Source organism: Brassica napus, chromosome A3 (assembly GCF_020379485.1).
Source record: "Brassica napus cultivar Da-Ae chromosome A3, Da-Ae, whole genome shotgun sequence".
In the NCBI taxonomy this organism is placed as follows: domain Eukaryota; kingdom Viridiplantae; phylum Streptophyta; class Magnoliopsida; order Brassicales; family Brassicaceae; genus Brassica; species Brassica napus.
The window spans coordinates 34,103,244-34,123,483 of record NC_063436.1 but is presented as its reverse complement, the minus strand read 5'-3'; the positions used below and the strand labels follow the sequence as shown (position 1 = coordinate 34,123,483).

The 20,240-nt window shown below is 43.5% G+C and overlaps 2 protein-coding genes and 1 non-coding gene across 3 annotated transcripts; all 3 read right to left on the bottom strand.

The window, feature by feature from the left end:
• Positions 1 to 5,469: 5,469 nt before the first annotated feature.
• Positions 5,470 to 6,721, bottom strand: LOC111202906. The gene is made up of 2 exons (XM_022696075.1): positions 6,172 to 6,721; positions 5,470 to 6,053 (listed from the first exon to the last, which is right to left on the bottom strand). The coding sequence occupies exons 1-2, from the start codon at positions 6,719 to 6,721 to the stop codon at positions 5,470 to 5,472; spliced, it is 1,134 nt and encodes a 377-aa protein (XP_022551796.1).
• A 3,682-nt stretch (positions 6,722 to 10,403) lies between these two features.
• Positions 10,404 to 11,057, bottom strand: LOC125607257 (cell wall integrity and stress response component 3-like). The gene is made up of 2 exons (XM_048777152.1): positions 10,703 to 11,057; positions 10,404 to 10,588 (listed from the first exon to the last, which is right to left on the bottom strand). The coding sequence occupies exons 1-2, from the start codon at positions 11,055 to 11,057 to the stop codon at positions 10,404 to 10,406; spliced, it is 540 nt and encodes a 179-aa protein (XP_048633109.1).
• A 3,680-nt stretch (positions 11,058 to 14,737) lies between these two features.
• Positions 14,738 to 14,843, bottom strand: LOC125607779. The gene has a single exon (XR_007338849.1). It is a non-coding gene; the product is annotated as a small nucleolar RNA R71 (small nucleolar RNA).
• Between the last annotated feature and the right edge of the window lie 5,397 nt (positions 14,844 to 20,240).

The window sequence follows — 20,240 nt, the reverse complement described above, 5'->3', positions numbered from 1 at the left end:
ATAATCGATCGGTGTTGATGAAGTGATGTCGACTGATGCGGCATGGTCTCATTGGTCGATGACTCGAGCAAGCATTCGACACAATGAAGAGACAATCGATCGTTGGATATGAAGTGTTGACGCGATATCGAGCTGCTCTCATCGGTCGATGTGCGGAGGAATCGTCTACTCGGATCTCCTCTCTTTTTTTTTTTCTAAATAGCTAACTAAAACACAATATTAGTAGAACCTCCCCCAGATTTAAATAACACTTTCCCAGTGTTATAAAGTCTACGATTGGTGGGAAAATAAACCATAAGTACTAAATTTAACAAGGTTTCGCTAGTATACCTTCCATGGATGTGAGTATCAATCAACACAGTTAAGTGGCGATCGATACTTATTATGGTCTATCAATCAATGCGCTGGCCAGCCGTCGATCAATGCTGGTGCAGAACTCATGGACCTTGGATCTTTTTTTTTCGATGAACAGCACCTCTGCTACAATGTCGATCGACGTTTCTGGTACAGTGTCGATTGATGCTACAGTGTCGTCGTCACTTTCACCTTTTTTTTACCTGCAATAAATAAAAACTTTAATCAGTAACAATCTAAACTAAACTGAAAAAAATTACCTAATAGTGGGTTGTCTCCCACTCAGCGCTTATTTTCAGCCATTAGCTTGACTTTTGGAGATCTGATTTAGTCCGGATGAAAATGAAAGCTTGCTCCAAAACAAGTCCCAATGTCTACTCTCTGAAGCTTTATCATTCTTGTGTGAAAGCCTCCTCTGTAACACCTCCGAACCGTTTTAGACATCGGTCAGTCAGCCAGGCAACAATCAAACAAGAACATGCCCGAACGACCTTCCTCTGCAAAGTCCAGAAGTGTCACGACGGGTTGAGAATAGACTTTCCAAGTCACAAAACATAATTCTGTAACCTAGAATATCCATTCAAAACTCGTTTCCTCTAATTTTTGGTCTGAGGCTTTGCAACCCGTACCGAATCATAGAGTTGTGTTAGGTTGGACTAACCTAATATCAGATTCAACCCGACACGAATATAAAATATATTTATATATATATATATAAAAAACATGAAGTTCACAAGCCCGAAATATTATACATAGGGTCCATGGACGCAGTCGAAAGTAAAACATACAATATCTTGAAAACGAGTCTTTAACAAAAGATGTCCAATCTACACCAGCTCCTATAGTTCCGCGAGTGCTACGGTCTTTTCTACTGGTCACCTGCAAAAGGATGTGAGGAGTGAGTGAACTAGTTTCACTCAGTGAGCCACGGTTCCCTATCTAGCATATACAACTACCCGTCATTCTAAACCCAACCCCAAACACAAGCAAGACGGATAGTTCAACAATCAATAAAGCATGACCGATTTAAGCAATAAACCATTAGACTATAATAAATCAAAACACTCTTTATGAGTGTCGCATCAATCGACCATTTATATACACTCCTAGGGCCCAACAGAATCATTCTTCCTCCACATAAGGGACACCGGAAATCCCTTCACTATTACACCACACAGGCGTAGGCGCTCGGGAATCGCCTGGTCACGGTCCTCAGTAGGAATCGCCATGCTCCGGTCCTCTATCGGACTCGCCGGGGGCTGTCACATCCACGTGTGACACTAGGCCTTGGTGATCAAGCCAAGTTAAACCGAGCCCACCACTTTCCGGACCACGACCAGCTTAGTGGTACCATTTGAGGAAGCAACGACCTGCAACCTAATACTAGAACCACCACGAGGTTCTTACACAACAGTACCAACACGAGGTACACAATATAACAACATATTACAATAATCCGGGTGCTTAGAGTAGTCTTGCTATCCACTTAGCCCAGACATCGTCTCAAGCCTCGGATCCACAAACTGACACCTAGATCGGTCCGGCTATCCTAGCTCGGAAGCCGTCTACGATGTCAGGAACCTGCATTAAAAATTCGTTAACAAACAATTAACTGTGACTCACAGTGATTAACCGATGTGGCTTGACTTTCTGATTCCGGAAGCTAACCAAACCCTTTTTATTCCCTCCAAATCTTTGTCTTGATTCCGTACCGTTAATTCCGTAATCTTGTAATTTAATATGTCTTGCTTCTCCAAACAACTCTCTAAATTTATTTATTTTCTTTTTCTTTTTCTTTTTCTCTTTCTCTTTCTCTTTTTCTTCTTTTCTTTTATTTAACTTCTCTCCTCTTCTTTGTTTCCTTCTCTCTCTTGGTCACGTTCAGTTTTCTGAAATGGAGAAAGTCCATCTCTTTTGATAGCCAACTTTGATGTGTAATATGGTGACAGTTGTCACACTCTCCATTTGGCCATATTAAAAATAATATGACTAAGCCTTGGTGCATCATTCTCTCCAAGCCACGTTTAGATAATGACTATGTTTCAAGGCATTACCTGTTTCTTCTATGACCAGGCCACGTACTCATTAAAAATGAGTTATCAGTTGACTCTTTTCTTGTTTCCTTTTTTTTTTTAACACGTATGCATGCATTTGTGCATGAATATCAAATTAGCCACCACCTTCTCTTCTTCTTCCTTGACACGTCTCTTTTTTTTTTCTAGATAGGATATTACATCCTCCTCCTCATATAAGAATTTGTCTTCGAATTCTCTAGGGTTTCGATGATTCCCCTTCTTCCATCACTACATCTTCATAAAAGAACTCTGGGTGCGAAGCTTTGAATCTTGATTCATCCTCCCAGGTCACAATTACACGGTTTCGTTTACCCCAGAAGACTTGAACTTGAGGAATCTCTCGGTTCTTTAGTTTTCGTATTCGACGTTCACCAATTCGGATTGGTCCCTCTGGATAAGTGAGGTTTGTTTGCAGGTTTTCAATTTGCTCCGTCTCAATAGCTTTGGGATCATAAACATGCTTCCGTAGCATTGATACGTGAAACACCGGATGTATTCGCATTTCTTCGGGCAGGTTGAGACGGCAAGCAACATCTCCGATTCGTTCTTCAATCTGGTAAGGCCCGATGAATCTTACCGCAAGTTTCCCGACTTTTCCGAATCTATCTTTTCCTTTCTGAGCTGACACTTTCAGATAAACCCAATCACCAATACTGAACACCACTTCTCGCCTTGATTGATTGGCGTACTTCTTTTGTCTATCCTGCGCTTTCTTCATATTGGTTTGAATGATCTCCAACTTTTTCATCGTCTCTTCTACAATTTCGGGTCCAAACTCTCTTCTTTCTCCAACTTCGGTCCAACATAAAGGTGTTTTGCATGGCCTCCCATAAAGTGCCTCATATGGTGCCATACCTATGCTAGAATGAAAGCTGTTATTGTAGGAGAACTCGATTAATGGTAAATGATTTTCCCAGCTTCCCGCCCAATCCAATATACACATCCGCATCATATCCTCTATGGTTCGAATGGTTCTTTCAGTTTGGCCATCCGTCTCGGGATGATACGCGGTGCTTATAAACAACTTAGTTCCGACTGCTTCTTGTAACGCCTTCCAAAAATTTGAGGTGAATCTAGGATCTCGATCTGAGACTATATCTGTTGGCACACCATGCAACTTTACAATCTGATCCACGTACATCTCTGCCAATACTTCTACCTTATCTGTTTCCTTCATAGGTAACAAGTGTGCCACCTTTGTCAGTCTGTCTACAATCACCCATATTGCATTATTTGATCTTCCTCTAGCCGGCGGTAACCTAGTGATGAAATCCATGGATATGGAATCCCATTTCCACTGAGGTACTAGTAAGCTTTGTAACAATCCTCCTGGAATCTGATGCTCGACTTTGACTTGTTGACAAGTTTGACATTGAGCCACCCATCGCGCCACTGACTTCTTCATTCCTGGCCAATGATAATGCCTTCGGATATCTCGATACATTTTCGTACTCCCGGGATGGATACTGAGTAACGAGTGATGCGCCAACTTCAAAATCTCATCTCGTAGCCCTTCTCCCTGTGGTACTGATATCCTCCCATTAAGTAAAAGTGTACCATCTGGCGCCACATGATAGCCACTTAGGTTTGCACCTTCATGATTCTTGACTTCTTCGATGATTATCTTTAGCTTTTCATCACATTCTTGTTCTTTTCTGATCCGTGCGAGTAAACCTGCTTGGTTTACGGCGCGCATGCCTAAGGGCTCACTTGGTTCTCCTTCAATTACCCGTAACGTCATCAACTTGAGTTCATTTGATAACGCTTCCACTTCCTTTCCAACATCGGACGCCAACTTTCTACGACTTAGTGCATCTGCAACAACATTAGCTTTCCCTGGATGATATTGAATCTTCAAGTCGTAATCCGCCACAAACTTCATCCATCGCCTTTGTCGGAGGTTCATATCAGGCTGTGTGAACAAGTACTTGAGACTCTTATGATCTGTGAATACTTCCACGACTTCTCTATATAAGTAGGATCTCCAAATCCTTAACGCAAACACCACTGCCGCCATTTCTAAGTCATGTGTTGGGTAGTTCTCTTCATGCTTCCTGAGTTGCCTTGATGCATAAGCAATTACTTTGCCTTCCTGCATCAACACACAACCCAATCCAACCCTAGAAGCATCTGCGTACACAGTGTAAGGTTTACCTTGTTCAGGTAATGCCAATACCGGTGTTGTGGTCAAAGCTTTCTTCAGTCTCTGAAATGCTTCATCTGGTTCTTTTCCCCAGATGAATGGAACTCCTTTTCCGGTCAACTTCGTCAGAGGCTTAGCGATCGAAGAAAAGTCTTTGACGAACTTCCGATAATACCCGGCTAACCCGAGGAAACTTCTTACCTCAGTTACCGTTGATGGCCTTTGCAATTCCTCGATGGCTTTCACCTTTTCCGAATCTACAGAAACTCCTTCTCCAGACACTCGGTGTCCTAAGAATCCGATCTCTCTTTTCCAGAAAGAACACTTGCTAAACTTGACATACAGCTTCTGGTCTCTTAACCGTTTCAACACTAGCTTCAAATGTGCTTTGTGCTCTGCCTCTGTCTTGGAATATATTAAAATGTCATCGATGAAGATTATTACGAACTTGTCGAGATAATCATGAAAGACTTCATTCATCAATCTCATGAAGGCCGCCGGTGCGTTAGTAAGGCCAAAAGGCATTACTACGAACTCATATTGTCCATATCGAGTTCTAAACGCAGTCTTCATGACATCACCTTCTGAAATTGGAATCTGATGATAGCCCGATGCCAAGTCGATCTTTGAAAACCAACTTGCTCCCCTTAACTGATCCAACAACTCGTCTATCCTTGGGAGAGGATACTTGTCTTTGATCGTGATATTGTTGATTCCTCGATAATCAATGCAAAGCCGCATGCTACCATCCTTCTTCTTGACAAATAAGACCGGAGCTCCCCATGGTGAAGAGCTAGGTCTTATTACACCTTTCTCCATTAAATCTTCAAGTTGTTTCTTCAACTCTGCTAACTCTACAGGTGCCATGCGGTAAGGAGCCTTTGCTATCGGCTTAGCTCAAGGTTCCATGCTAATTGTGAAAGGGTTACTCCGAGGTGGAGGTAACTCTTTTAACGCTGCAAACACACCCTCAAACTCTTGTACGACCGCAATATCCGTAATTTCAACTTCATTGCTAGCGGGTCCTTCACTAGCAGTCACTGTTACCAGATACGCTTCTCCATCCTTAAGCAAATCTTCCACTCTCAAGGCAGCTACTAAAGATACTGACTTGCTTGGACTGATCCCGTAAAACACTATTTGCCGTTGCCCGTTCTCCTTGAACAAAATACGACCTTTTCCACAATCTAATTGAGCCCAATAGCTTGATAACCAATCCATGCCCAGAATAACCTCATATCCTTTTAAAGGCACCACCAACAAATCTGCCAAGAACATCTTCTCGCAAATGACTAATGGAACTCTTCTGAGGCATTCTTTTGCTTGAAGGGTTTGGTCTACGGGAATCATCACAGCCACATCCATCCTGTCAATCACAAATGATCCCACAAACTCGGCAGCTACCTCAGGGGTCACAAAGCTATGTGTTGTCCCCGGGTCGAACAATACATGTGTGGGACGCCCCGCAACATGTAATGTTCCTTCCACAACATCAATATATATCAACAACATAAAAATTATCCAACAGAAATTAATCAATCCATCACAAGCAATCACTCAACACAAAATCAACCTAGTAAGGTTAAAGAACCCAAATACCTGTGATGGGACCCTTAGATGGGCCTGGAGGTTTAGTATCCTCTAGTTCTAAAGCGTAAACTCTACCTCCTATAGCTTGCCTTTTTGGCGCTGGTGCGATTGCAGGTGGAGCCGGGGGAGGATGAACAGTGATTAGTGTAGCTGGGATAGGACGATTGACACTGCACTGGGTAGAGATGTGTCCTTTCTTTCCACACGTGTAGCATGTAGGATTGTAGGAGTTTGACTGAAAGGATCCAGGTTTCTTTCCAAAGCATTCACTTGACTTATGGCCTATCTTGCCACAATTAAAGCATTTTCCTATGAACAGAGATCGTCGACTTGGCCCTCCTGATTCCCTTTCCTTATCTTTACCCTTGAATGATCTTTGATTTCCACCATACTTTCCTTCTTGATGCTGCTTGGACTTTTTACTTGCCGCCTTCTCAGCTTCTAATCCGATCTCCACATTCACAGCCTTTTCCACTAGCTCGGTGAGACTCTCGTAGTTCCCGACTGCCAGTCTATTTTCTAACTCTGGTTTTAAACCAAACATAAAGTTGGATATCATGGTTTCTTCATCATCTTGTCCTCGCAGCACGTGTCGTCGCAGTCGCATGAACTCCGATTCATATTCTCTAACTGTCTTGTCTCCTTGTACTAGGTTAGTAAATTGACGTTGAAGCCTTCGCTTGGACTCTGGGGTGAAATACTTGCGTTCAAATTCCTATTTGAATGCCGCCCAAGTGGTGACCTGATGTCCCACTTGGCGATCCCTACTTTCCCACCATTCTGCTGCGTCTTTGTCTAAGTAATATACTGCCATCTTCTTCTTAGACTCTTCGGAACACGTCACGGTCTCAAAGTTTTTCTCTATAGTTCGAAGCCACTAGTCAGCTTCAAATGGATCTGTCCCTCCTTCAAAATGTGGTGTCTTCATGTTCTTCATGGCAGTTATCAATGGTAACATCGGTGTAGCCACTGTAGGTTGTGATGGTACGAGTGGCTGAGGTTGCACTTGAGGTTGTTGCAATGACCTTGCTATCACGTCATGAAGCATCTTCAGAGTGTGCTCCATTCCTATTCCTTGTTGTGATTGATCATGAACTTCTTGTTCAATCGGGTTGTTCCGCCTTATTGGTCTTGGTCCTTTGACACTTGACTCACTATCATCTGTTTCTGGTCTTTCCCTTACACTACGGTTCGGTGGAAAGAGTTCTTCTTGTGGCCTCGACTGGTCGTGCCCAAACAGATTGTCGTTTCCCACTATGTTATCTTCGCTAAACTCCTGGTTGGTGTGTGCTAGTGTTTGCACTCTTACGTCGGATTCATATCCCAGCCCTCTTCTTCTTGAGATTCTTCCTGTACCCAGCATCCAATCCTGTCCCCCTTCACTCCTTCCCCTTCTTGACATCTGCAATCCACAAACAGGAAATTTCCTATTTAGAATAATAATTAGAGTGGAACTCTGCTGGTTTCCTAATACATCTTTTGCGACACATTTGACTCGATAAAACACGAAAATGCGTGATTGACCGCATGATCTAAACCATGCTCTGATACCACCTCTGTAACACCCCCGAACCGTTTTAGACATCGGTCAGTCAGCCGGGCAACAATCAAACAAGAACATGCCCGAACGACCTTCCTCTGCCAAGTCCAGAAGTGTCACGACGGGTTGAGAATAGACTTTCCAAGTCACAAAACATAATTCTGTAACCTAGAATATCCATTCAAAACTCGTTTCCTCTAATCTTCGGTCTGAGGCTTTGCAACCCGTACCGAATCATAGAGTTGTGTTAGGTTGGACTAACCTAATATCACATTCAACCCGACATGAATATAAAATATATTTATATATATATATATATATATAAAACATGAAGTTCACAAGCCCGAAATATTATACATAGGGTCCATGGACGCAGTCGAAAGTAAAACATACAATATCTTGAAAACGAGTCTTTAACAAAAGATGTCCAATCTACACCAGCTCCTACAGTTCCGTGAGTGCTACAGTCTTTTCTACTGGTCACCTGCAAAAGGATGTGAGGAGTGAGTGAACTAGTTTCACTCAGTGAGCCACGGTTCCCTATCTAGCATATACAACTACCCGTCATTCTAAACCCAACCCCAAACACAAGCAAGATGGATAGTTCAACAATCAATAAAGCATGACCGATTTAAGCAATAAACCATTAAACTATAATAAATCAAAACACTCTTTATGAGTGTCGCATCAATCGACCATTTATATACACTCCTAGGGCCGAACAGAATCATTCTTCCTCCACATAAGGGACACCGGAAATCCCTTCACTATTACACCACACAGGTGTAGGCGCTCGGGAATCGCCTGGTCACGGTGCTCAGTCGGAATCGCCGTGCCCCGGTCCTCTATCGGACTCGCCGGGGGCTGTCACATCCACGTGTGACACTCGGCCTTGGTGATCAAGCCAAGTTAAACCGAGCCCACCACTTTCCGGACCACGACCGGCTTAGTGGTACCATTTGAGGAAGCAACAACCTGCAACCTAATACTAGAACCACCACGAGGTTCTTACACAACAGTACCAACACGAGGTACACACTATAACAACATATCACAATAATCCGGGTGCTTAGAGTAGTCTTGCTATCCACTTAGCCCAGACATCGTCTCAAGCCTCGGATCCACAAACTGACACCTAGATCGGTCCGGCTATCCTAGCTCGGAAGCCGTCTACGATGTCAGGAACCTGCATTAAAAATTCGTTAACAAACAATTAACCGTGACTCACAGTGATTAACCGATGTGGCTTGACTTTCTAATTCCGGAAGCTAACCAAACCCTTTTTATTCCCTCCAAATCTTCGTCTTGAATCCGTACCGTTAATCCCGTAATCTTGTAATTTAATATGTCTTGCTTCTTTAAACAACTCTCTAAATTTATTTTTTTTTTTTTCTCTTTCTCTTTTTCTTCTTTTCTTTTATTTAACCTCTCTCCTCTTCTTTGCTTCCTTCTCTCTCTTGGTCACGTTCAGTTTTCTGAAATGGAGAAAGTCCATCTCCTTTTATAGCCAACTTTGATGTGTAATATGGTGACAGTTGTCACACTCTCCATTTGGCCATATTAAAAATAATATGACTAAGCCTTGGTGCATCATTCTCTCCAAGCCACGTTTAGATAATGACTATGTTTCAAGGCATTACCTGTTTCTTCTATGACCAGGCCACATACTCATTAAAAATGAGTTATCAGTTGACTCTTTTCTTGTTTCCTTTTTCTTTTTAACACGTATGCATGCATTTGTGCATAATATCAAATTAGCCACCACCTTCTCTTCTTCTTCCTTGACACGGCTCTTTCTTTTTTTTTTTTTCTAGATGGGATATTACATCCTCCATAGACTCTTCTCGTTTGTCTATCATCTTAGCAATAAGGAGTGCTCGAAGCTTTGCAAATGGCTGTGAGAAGCATCTGCTGCGCACTTTGAATTCCATGACACCATCTGAGAAGTGATGAATCAATGATAACTAAGAATCACCATGATCCCTTTTATCTTCCTTTCAATTCCTCCTCTTCTTTCCCCCAAACTTGTCTGATCGCGTGGTGGTATCTCCATCCCTAATATCTCCACACACATCGAAGTCCTTCTGCTCTGATATGCATCCAGTGTCGATCGATGGAGAAGTGGCAGCGTCGATCGATGCTGGTTTGTTGGTGTCGTTCGATGGTATCCGGTCGGTGCCGATCGATCCTGCTTCTGCTGGGCCCTTATCGACTTCATCTCTAAATCGCAACCCTCTCTGAGAAGCTTCTGCAGGTAGAGGATCATCAAGTATCCCAATGTAAGGACTTAAATCCATGGTTCTATCTGGTGGGATAGGAAATTCAATTCAACCACAGCGCATGGAATCACAATATTCACAGGATCATGTATCCTCTTCACTCTTTTGTGAAACCCAGGAGCTTTTTCTGTCCATATAGGTGGTCTCTGATGTTTAGGGACAACAATGTGTGAGGCCTTAGACATGTACATTCTTTCCTCAACTTCTTCCAGCTCGACTATGTATCCTGGCAGTTCATCCAACCATGTGTGTCAATCGATGATGGAGTGTGGGTGTTGATCGATGATGTGGGGTGGTTGTCGATTGATCTCATCAGGTTGGTGTCGATCGATGCTAGCCTTTGGTGAAGTTTCCAGATCTCCTCTCGAAGTATGATGAACGTCATCAAGCTTCTTCTTTGAGTTCTGATCCATATCTTCAAGTCATTCCTCCAGCTCTAAGAAGTCTTCCATAGTGACTTCTCTACTCGAATCCAAGTCTTCAAGCTTTTCTCCATCCTCCAAGTCCAATAACTCTTCTAGCTCCAAGAAATCTTTCATGGTGATTTCTCTGTCTCCATCTGAGGTAGGATCACAACTTGATATATCAATGCTCTTCAATGTCGAGTCTGCAATGTCCTGAGGACAACTAGATCCTTAAGGGATTTCGAGTGCTATCGATTGATGACAAAAGTCTGTGTCGATTTCTACTGAGGTGTTGTTGATCGTTTCTGAGTTCGTACCGTCAATCGACGTTGAGGTCGTGTCATTGGTCGATATTGAGGTTGTACCGTCGATCGACGTTAAAGTCGTAGCATCGGTCGACGTTAAGGTCGTACCGTCTGTTGATGTTGGAGTTGTGCTGTCGGTAGACGTTGAGGTCGTACCGTATGGCGACGTTGAAGTCGTGCCGTCGGTAGACGTTGAGGTCGTACCGTCTGGCGAAGTTGAATTCGTGCCATTGGTAGACGTTGAGCTCGTACCATCTGGCGATGTTGAATTCGTGCCATCGGTAGACATTGAGGTCGTACCACAAATGTCGGCTTCTTCTACTCTGCTCAGCTCTTTAGATACATGTTGTTCAACACCCTCTACCATATATGATGTGACCTTGTTCAGCAACAAGAAAATCAAAAGAAGTCCACAGAAGAAAGGCCCACCAAAAAAATACAAGCCAATGTCGTATAATATATCAATCTGACGGCAATTCAGAGACCGTCGATCATGCAAAAGGATGCGACCAGCCAAGGAATTCTGCGAACACAATTTCCCAAATTCGGTCAACACAGTCTTGGTCTTTGGTCAAGTCAATATTCCTAGTCAAGTCTTCATAGTTTTAAGAGCTTTATAGTTTCAAAGATTGACTAGATTATTTAATTCTACAGATTGCCTATCATATAAAGGCTTGCTTTGTATTGTTTTTATTCATTCAGCCCTTTTAATAAAAATCTACTTTTTAAATTTGTTGAATCCTTTGTTCTTTGGAACATCGTAATGCTACGAGAGTGATCTCCGTAAGCACGGTCTTGTTCACTAGTGGGGCTGCCTCTCACGGACTAAGACCAACCCAGCAAGTATCTGGCCTTCCGCAGCCTTATACTGAAGAACCATCGATCCACCTTTCCTTTAATCCATCTTTGGGTCAAAGCTTATCCTTTCACCAACCTTTGAGTGCATTTCTTGGGAGATTTTCTATTATTTGGTATCAGAGCACACTTGAGGGTTTGGTGTTCACTTCTGTCATTCATCATTCTCATCTTTCCATCTTCTACAAAAAAAAAGATCCATGAGAAAACAAGAGATCATTCCATCTGAAGTTAAACCGAGACTGCTCCTCCATCTCTCGTAATGGCTCAAGGAGATTGCTTCTCCGAAAGCAACCTGTTTTGATCACTAGTGGGGCTGCCTCTCACGGTCACAGGTTCTAAACATTAAGTCGGATTTGAGGGCAAATCCTTTTGAAGGAGGAGGGGATGATGTGACCTTGTTCAGCAACAAGCAAATCAAAAGAAGTCCAAATAAGAAAGGCCCACCAAGAAAATACAAGCCAATGTCGTATAATATATCAATCTGACGGCAATTCAGAGACAGTCGATCATGCAAAAGGATGCGACCAGCCAAGGAATTCTGCGAACACAATTTCCCAAATTCGGTCAACAGTCTTGTTGAATCCTTTGTTCTTTGGAACATCGTAATGCTACGAGAGTGATCTCCGTAAGCACGGTCTTGTTCACTAGTGGGGCTGCCTCTCACGGACTAAGACCAACCCAACAAGTATATGGCCTTCCGCAGCCTTATACTGAAGAACCATCTATCCACCTTTCCTTTAATCCATCTTTGGGTCAAAGCTTATCCATTCACCAACCTTCCAGTGCATTTCTTGGGAGATTTTCTATTAATATATCTCTATATAGATTCCATCTCAATCTCTAGATTTGCTGCAGCATCATAGATAAATTTGTTGAGGAAGGCATCTCTCATGTCATTCCAGGTAGTGAGAGATCTTGGTGGTAACTTCTTGAACCAGTGAGTTGCCTCTCCAGCTAGAGTGTATGGGAAGAGTTTGCAGAAGTTGTGGTCTTAGGGACTTCATTGAAGATAAACAATACTAATATACTTTGGATTTAACCGTTTTCATCCATGGTATATATATATATATCTATGTTTTCTACTCTTCTAGGTATGTTTTCAGGTTAAAGTGCATTTCGGAGTAAAGCTATGACTTTAGAGCATTTTGGAGCTTAAAAGATATTTCACCCGAGCTGACAATGTAGAGGTCGACGAGAGGAAGAACAATCGATCGATGCGCATCCAGTGCTGTCGATCAACACCAAGAGATGCCTCGATAGAAGAAGATTAATATCAATCGATGTACACAAGTACCATCGATCGATGTCGAGACATTGGACACACGACATTTTGGATCCAGCGGACTTAAAGCCCAAGGCCAAGCCAAATTACGAAAATACCCTGACGAGTTTTTAACCTAGTAGACTATATACTGCCTAAGTGTTTTGATGGCAGAGAAGAGTTTTTTGGTTAAAGTTTCACTTTGAGAGAGAAGAGAGAGTTTTGGAGAGAAGATCACTTGTGATTGGAACTCCTTGTTTTCATTTCTTTTCATCTATACTATGAATTTCTATTTCTTCATTGTTATGAATTGCTTTGCTATGTCTGAGTAGTTCATTTATTAGATCCAGGGTTCAGATAGGTTTGTGGGATTAGCCCCAAACTATAGATCTGCCTTGTTGTGATATTCATGATAGATTTGTATTCATTGCTTGTTTTAGCCTTGCTAACTAGAACTTGATCATAGGGTTGCATACTCAAACACCCTTGTTATCCCATCCTGACATCTATCTATCATATTACGACTGCTAGAGAGGGCTAACCGCCAATTTAGTATCTTAATAGCGCATATCATACTCGCGCATAGGCCTGGCTAGAACCCGTCGATCGATGTCCTCAACTGACTATCGGTCAATGTAGGCAAAGGTGTATCGGTCGACGTCCCAATAGGACCATCGATCGACACTCTTTCGTTGTCAACATACTAACCGTTGAGACACGAGATCTAGCATGTTAACCAGTGAAACATGCGACAGCTGATCACTGAGTTAAGCGGTTGAGCTCTAACATATCATGCATGCAACAATTAGGCATATATAGGTATTATAATCTCCAACACCTGAATAGTGGCCCTGCATCTAATATCATTTCCAACCAAGTTACATTTACTATTTACTTCGCTTGTTACTATTGCTATTTCATTTAAACATTTACAACTCTTAGAATTAATAAACACTAGATTTAATTGTTCCCTAGCTCCTTGTGGATTCGATCCCTAAGTACTACATCTGAACCTCTTTTGATGAGAGTAACACTCCTTAGGGTAATTTGAGTGGTATCAAATTTGGCGCCGTTGCCGGGGAGCTTTGATCACCATTAGATTTAGTTTTATTGATTCTTATTCTTTCTCTACCCCCTTTCTAACATAATCTTTTTCTTGTCTTTTCAGGTGCATGCCCAGCGGTACCAGAAGCAGCAAGGAGAAAGACTTGCTGTTCTCAGACGATCCGGCTCACTTGGAACGCACCATCCGTAGAGGTCAACATTTCACATCGCTCGACGCAACAACTTCATCGTTGATCGATAATCACAACCAACCGTCGACCGACTGACACCAGACCTTCATCGTCGATCGATCCTAATCGTTCGACAACTATCGATACTACACCGCATACGTCGATCGATACCGTGTCGTCAAAAATGGTAAACATTATTATTCTAACACAGGACGAGAACAGAAACCTGTATGACCAGAACGGTCATCTGCGTAATGCAACAGGTCAGAAAATAGACGCTCAGGGGACTGTAATCCCTGATGCCGATGCTACAGGAGCTGCTCAACTTGTAGACGAGGACGCTCGATCAAAACTACTGGCCGACTACAATCGCCCAGATGAGTACTATTCCAACAGATCAGCTATTCGACTTCCGGAGATCCAGAAGAAGAATTTCTAGCTGAAGCCTCAATACTACACTCTCGTGTCGCAGATACCCTACTCTGGACCATTTAGAACGGTTCGAGGATTTAATCGCTGATATTCGGATGGAAGGAGTCCCCGAAGATTACCTACTGTGCAAGCTCTTCAGATACACGCTGAATGGAGAAGCGATGCACTGGCTTAGGCAGCAACCCACAGGATCCTTAACATCCTGGGCCAACATCAAGAATGCTTTCTTATGAAACTTCTTCGATGAGGCGCGCGCTGAAGAACTTCAGAACAAAATTTCCACATTCTCGCAGGAGGCTGGAGAGTCTTTCAAAGATGCGTGGATTAGATTTAGGTTCTTCCAGCGAGACTGTCCACACCACGGATTTAACGAAGTGCAGCTGCTAAACACTTTCTTCCGAGGTCTCGCCTTACAGTATCAAATGGCTTTTGATATGGCAAGTGAAGGAAACTTCACTACTTGGAATCCGTTGGAAGCTGTGAGACTTATCGAAAACCTTGCTAACAGCAGCAGCACCAAAAACACTGACTCTGAACGGAAGAAGTCTGTAGCCTCTATCGGAAAGGAACAGATGGACGAAGTAAGAGCTAAGTTAGATGTGGTGCACGAGCTTCTTAGGAAGCAAGTATGTTTAGCTGAAGGAGAAGTAGCAGATACGGAAGGAGAAGAAAATGTGAACTACATCAGAGGTACTGGATTCCAGAAATTTGGAAACCAGGGCGGAAACAGAACCTTCTTTGGAAATGGTCAAAGAAGTAACCAGAGTTCACAATTTCAAAAACCCTTCAACAACAGCAAAAGCTACTCAAACTCTTACTACCAGAATCCACCACCCCAGACTCAGGAAAGCAAGATCGAAGAAATGCTTGATCGAGTACTGTTGAGACAACAACAAATCACCGTGGATTTCAACGGTAAAATAGACTCCGCCTACAACAATATGAACACCAAAATCGAGACCTTAGGGACTCAGGTGAGAACACTTGAAACGCAAGTAATTCAGACTGGCAAGACTATAAAGAGGCAAGAAGCTTTCGCTAGAGAGGCAGGAGCTGATAAAGGAAAACACCACGTAAATGCCATCATAGATGATGATTTCTGGCAAGTGGTGAGACATGAAAAGCTTGAGAAAGGAGACTTCAAAATCGAAAGCTCCATGAGTCTCGGCGGATCCCAATGGTGTCAACCGATGTCGATGAACTCGCATCGATCGACAGACCATGACGAAGATCGATGGACGGATTACTCCAGTCATCGATCGACGCCGTCCGCTAAATCGACTGAATGCAATGCGTTTCGAATTCTAACTCATGAGGATATCGCAGCTAAGCATGCTCACCCACCCTCCCCTTTCTATGATATAATCGATCGATCAGTTGAGCCAACCATCGATCGACAGAGTGAGTCCGACGTCGATCGTCACACCACACCTCCCATCGATCGACAGGCACCTCTGACATACCGAGTGCGGTTACAGTCAATCGATAATGACTATATCAACGCATTCAGACCACCACCTAAACCATTAGCTAGCCCACCCAAACCAAAACCCAACCCTTTAAATAGTTCACCATAACCAATTCAGGAAGATCAGGAAACTGAAGGGAGAAGGTTAAGGAAAATAAAGGAAAAAATTCATAAGAACCTTAAGAGGGAAGCTAACGGGAAGGAGATGGATGGTTTCACTAAAAGAGTCCTCAGAATCCCAATCGAAAAAGCTTTTGATGAAGCTTACTTCACACACCGGTTATGGATGTTCTTCAGAGAAACAAAGGTAACTGAAGAGGACATTAGGAGAATGTTTCATCAAGTAAGCGAGAAGATGAAACACAGGATCACATTGATGAATAAGAGTGATCCTGGGAAGTTTGCAATACCATGCGTAGTCAAGGGTGTTGAATTTCCCCATTCAATGTGTGACATAGGAGCATCAGTCAATATCCTCCCTAGGATCATGGCAGACTGTGGGAACCGAAATTCGCACTATCGATTTCCGTTTAAATAAGGAAACTAGGAAAACCCTAATTTCCCAGAGGTCCCAGATATCTGCTAATACCACACGCTAAGCAATCAGAACACGAGATAACAACGACAAAGTATAAAAATCGTAAAAAGAGAGCAAAGAGAAGTCTTATTCCGAATTTGCGTATGAACGTTTACAACAAGGTATTAGCCTGGGCTCGAGAGCTGTCAGCGAGATTCCTAGTTCTAGCAACCCTAAGACGGCTAAACCTAATTGAGTCGCAGCTCGAAATAACAAAAACGGAAAGTTGCCTAATTGCTCTAAGTGCTAAGTTTTCTCTGAAAAAGTCCATTTCCATGCCTCTCGCCTAGGACTCCTTATATACTCGCTCCAAGGTCAGTTTACGCTTTTTACTCTTCTGCCCTTAAGCCGCCATAGCATAAAATGGAGATATTCCATTTTTTCCGATCTTTGTAATTATCCTCAAATTTCGTAATTATCCGCGGAAACTTGACATTTATCCTTCCTTGCGCGCCAAACGTAAACCGTGCTACGTTTTACGGGCTTTTTGGTTAAAAAATCGTAGAGTGGACCTCGAGTCGGGTTTTAGGTCTCTTTGGGCCGTCTTCCGACTTGAAGCGTTTACTGCGACTTCTTTCGTTAAAGAACGAACTTTCCGCAGTTTCAATCCGCAAAGTTTGATCGATGATTTAGAATAGCGGAAAATATGAACTGAGTTCGCTATGGTCTTCGGGAGATATCATCGAAGGTTCGACAAGAATGCATGGACTGGTGTCGTATCGACGTTTCGGAAGAGCTCGGTCGCTACATAGGGACGGACGCTCGGTCGCTACGTCGCGACCGAGCTTTGGCTCAAGCTCGGTCGCTACGTAGCGGCCGAGTAGGACGGACGCTCGGTCACTACGTAGCGACCGAGCTTTGACTCGAGCTCGGTCGCTACGTAGCGACCGAGCTTTGGTTCGAGCTCGGTTGCTACGTAGCGACCGAGCGGGACGGACGCTCGGTCGCTACGTTGCGACCGAGCTTGGCTCGGACTTGGTTGCTACGTAGTGACCGGATAGCGTGCATGTGCGGTAGTTGCAATGACCGAGCTTGGTTTGTCCACTTTGAGCCTTCAAGGATACGTTTTCGTAAAAACTTCGTATTGGTTAATTTTTACGAAAATCATATTTTTCTTATACTATCTTTTCGAAAATACAATTTCCGAGGATTTTCGGGTGTTAATTCCGTCATGACCGTTTTTGACCCCAACAGTTAGCCCCCAGCCCGTTAGGACCATACATCGTAGGGTCCTAGCGTGCGGTTAGGCATGTTTAGCAAGTTAGGCGTGTTGGATGGAATTAATATCCGAAAGTCCGAGTTTGAATAGTAAATTCTCATGCCTATAAAAAGATGGAGTAATTTGCTTCTAGCTCTTCACTTCATTATCCTTTCCCTCCCTTATGAGAATGTCTTAAGGGATTTCAGACAACGCTCAGCCTACTATCTTCAATCGCGAAACTGTCCGTGACCAACGCGGTGAGTTTGTCCAAGAGATCGAGTTCGTGGCACACTCCGTTGACCCTCCCGAGGCCGACACATATTGGGTGGCTATGTGCAATGTGGAAGAACCGCCTCCCGAGCCGTGGGTTCCCGTGAGGCCTTTTTCGGAAAGGGTCGTTGGGAGACCGAGCAGGTGTACCCTCCCATTCCTTGGAACCATACGCAGCTTCTGTCATGTTCCGGAAAACGTGGATTTTTGATTACCCCTCGAGGGGGAGAGGGCTGACAAGCCTCCCGAAGGCTTTTTTACTTTGTACGAGGAGCATCTGATGCGTGCTCGCTTATGGTTTCCCATTCCGTCGGTTATAGTAGAGTTTCTGAACCGTTTGGAAGTTTCGATAAGTCAGATTTCTCTCCGTGGTGTAAGGCACCTTGTCGGGTTGCTAGTCTTAAGATACGAGCGAGGCATGGAGCTCACTGCTGATTATCTCGAAGCTTTCCTTACCTTGTCTCAAGTTGGGACCGATCATCTGTACGGTTTTAGACCGCGTACTTATATGGAAGTCCTGAAAGGATTCTTCCACGGCGATCGTGGATGGAATAGTTACTTTTTTTATGTTAGATTGGACCAAGCCTCGGTTGCCGTGGAGTGCCTTCCCTCGTTTAGGCGACTGTGGGGGGTAGGAGGTAACATGTTGAATGATTACTCGTTGTTTTCTTACTACCCGTTTTTATTTTATATCTGAGCTATGTCTATTATGCAGTGCACAACCCCAATCCTCCTTTTCCGGAAGATCTGTGTGTCGTCCGAAACCTTCTCCGTGGTGGTTGTTGGGGATGGATTGAACCCATCCACAAAGCCCATCGAACAAAAGGTCCAATCCGGTAAGCCAGATTGTCGTCGGCTCGGAAGCCGATATTCGAGGTTTCGACTCAGCTAAGGACTGCTTTTAGTCGAAACGGAGTGCGGACAGAGCGCGATCGACTTAGCTGCTCAGGGCGAGCATTCACCAATCAGGCCCGAAGGGCCGACAAGGCCCAGTCGATTAAAAGAGAATTAGGTTAAGACGATCGCAAACAGACTATAAAAGGAGAGGAAAGCAAAGGAGAAAGGCATCAACACTTAGTTACACAAACTTAGCGGCGAGATTAGGGTTTATTGTCCGTACAATCATCTCTCTGCTATTTGTACTTTTCCGGTTTAAGCTCTCACGTGCTCCGGCTTGCCATTACTTTCTCCACCTTTGTAACCTCATCTCGAAATCTAATAAACGCCTCTGTTCGACCCATTTTTAGTATTGTTTACTTCTTCTGAGACCAAACTCACCTTAAACAATGGTCCGCTGTTTTGGGGTCATTTCTCTCCCGAGAGGGTCCGTGCTGCGGTTGAGGCCCATCGATCTCGTTTCAGCTCGTCGATTGATGATGACATGGGGGTGTTTTTTGAAGATACCTCCTCGCCTGCTGTCTATGCCACTGGACAGATCAGTGGTCGAAGGCCGCTTGACGCTGAGGATGATGTAGAGCCGACCGTTGAGGATCCTGTCTTTGGTGGGTGGGAAGGTAGTGATTGGATGGACTGATCCTTTATCTGTTTTCGGCTGAGTGTGGCCTTTTAAATTTGGTTTTTGCTTAGGCCTAGATGGCCGTATTTGTATTTACCGGGACTGGCCGTCAGTGGCTTTGAATCCCCTATCGCTTTGCGGCTTATATACTATGAATGTTTGAAGAGTTTTAGTTTGCGTATGCGTTTAAATTGTCGAGAGAAAAGAATATGAGTTGTCGTCTCATACCTAACTCATAGTGTAGCGTTCTTTCGTCTGTTCGTAAAAGATGCAGAATTTTTGTGAACGTTTTAGAAACGAACGTGGAGACATGGTTTTAAGATCTCGTATCAATTTTTAGATATCATGCCTTGAGATGTTAGAGACCAGAGCGTTGGGTTTAGGGCAAGACCTAGGTTTACTTTCGATTTAAGATTTGTGCGGTGACTAACCGACTATCGTTTTTCCTGTTGCGATTTCTTCCTGACTTGTACCGATTTAAAGTCCACGATAGGTTCTCGGCTTATACGACTTGTATGGTACGAATCGAGCATCTTCTCAGAGGCAATTTTTAAGGCAACTGGAAGGGCTAAACCAAAATTTTGGATTTTTGTTGTAGCGCGCTTTCGTCCTTGTGTTGGACGTTTGAAGATCAAAAGAGTGATCAAGTTGCGTTTGTTTAAGACGGCTGGCGTGTTCGTCGGGGCCAATCGACGAACGGGGTGTAAGGTTTTAGTGGTCGCGTTCGGACAA

Bases quoted from the DNA above. Each gene is read 5' to 3' on its own strand.
- LOC111202906 (XM_022696075.1), bottom strand. From the start codon at position 6,721: ATGATATCCAACTTTATGTTTGGTTTAAAACCAGAGTTAGAAAATAGA. The intron at 6,054-6,171 runs GTATTTGGGTTC...ATGTTGTGGAAG, and splicing joins ATCTAAGGGTCCCATCACAG to GAACATTACATGTTGCGGGG.
- LOC125607257 (XM_048777152.1), bottom strand. From the start codon at position 11,057: ATGGTAGAGGGTGTTGAACAACATGTATCTAAAGAGCTGAGCAGAGTA. The intron at 10,589-10,702 runs GTACGAACTCAG...AGGACATTGCAG, and splicing joins GACCTCAACGTCGATTGACG to ACTCGACATTGAAGAGCATT.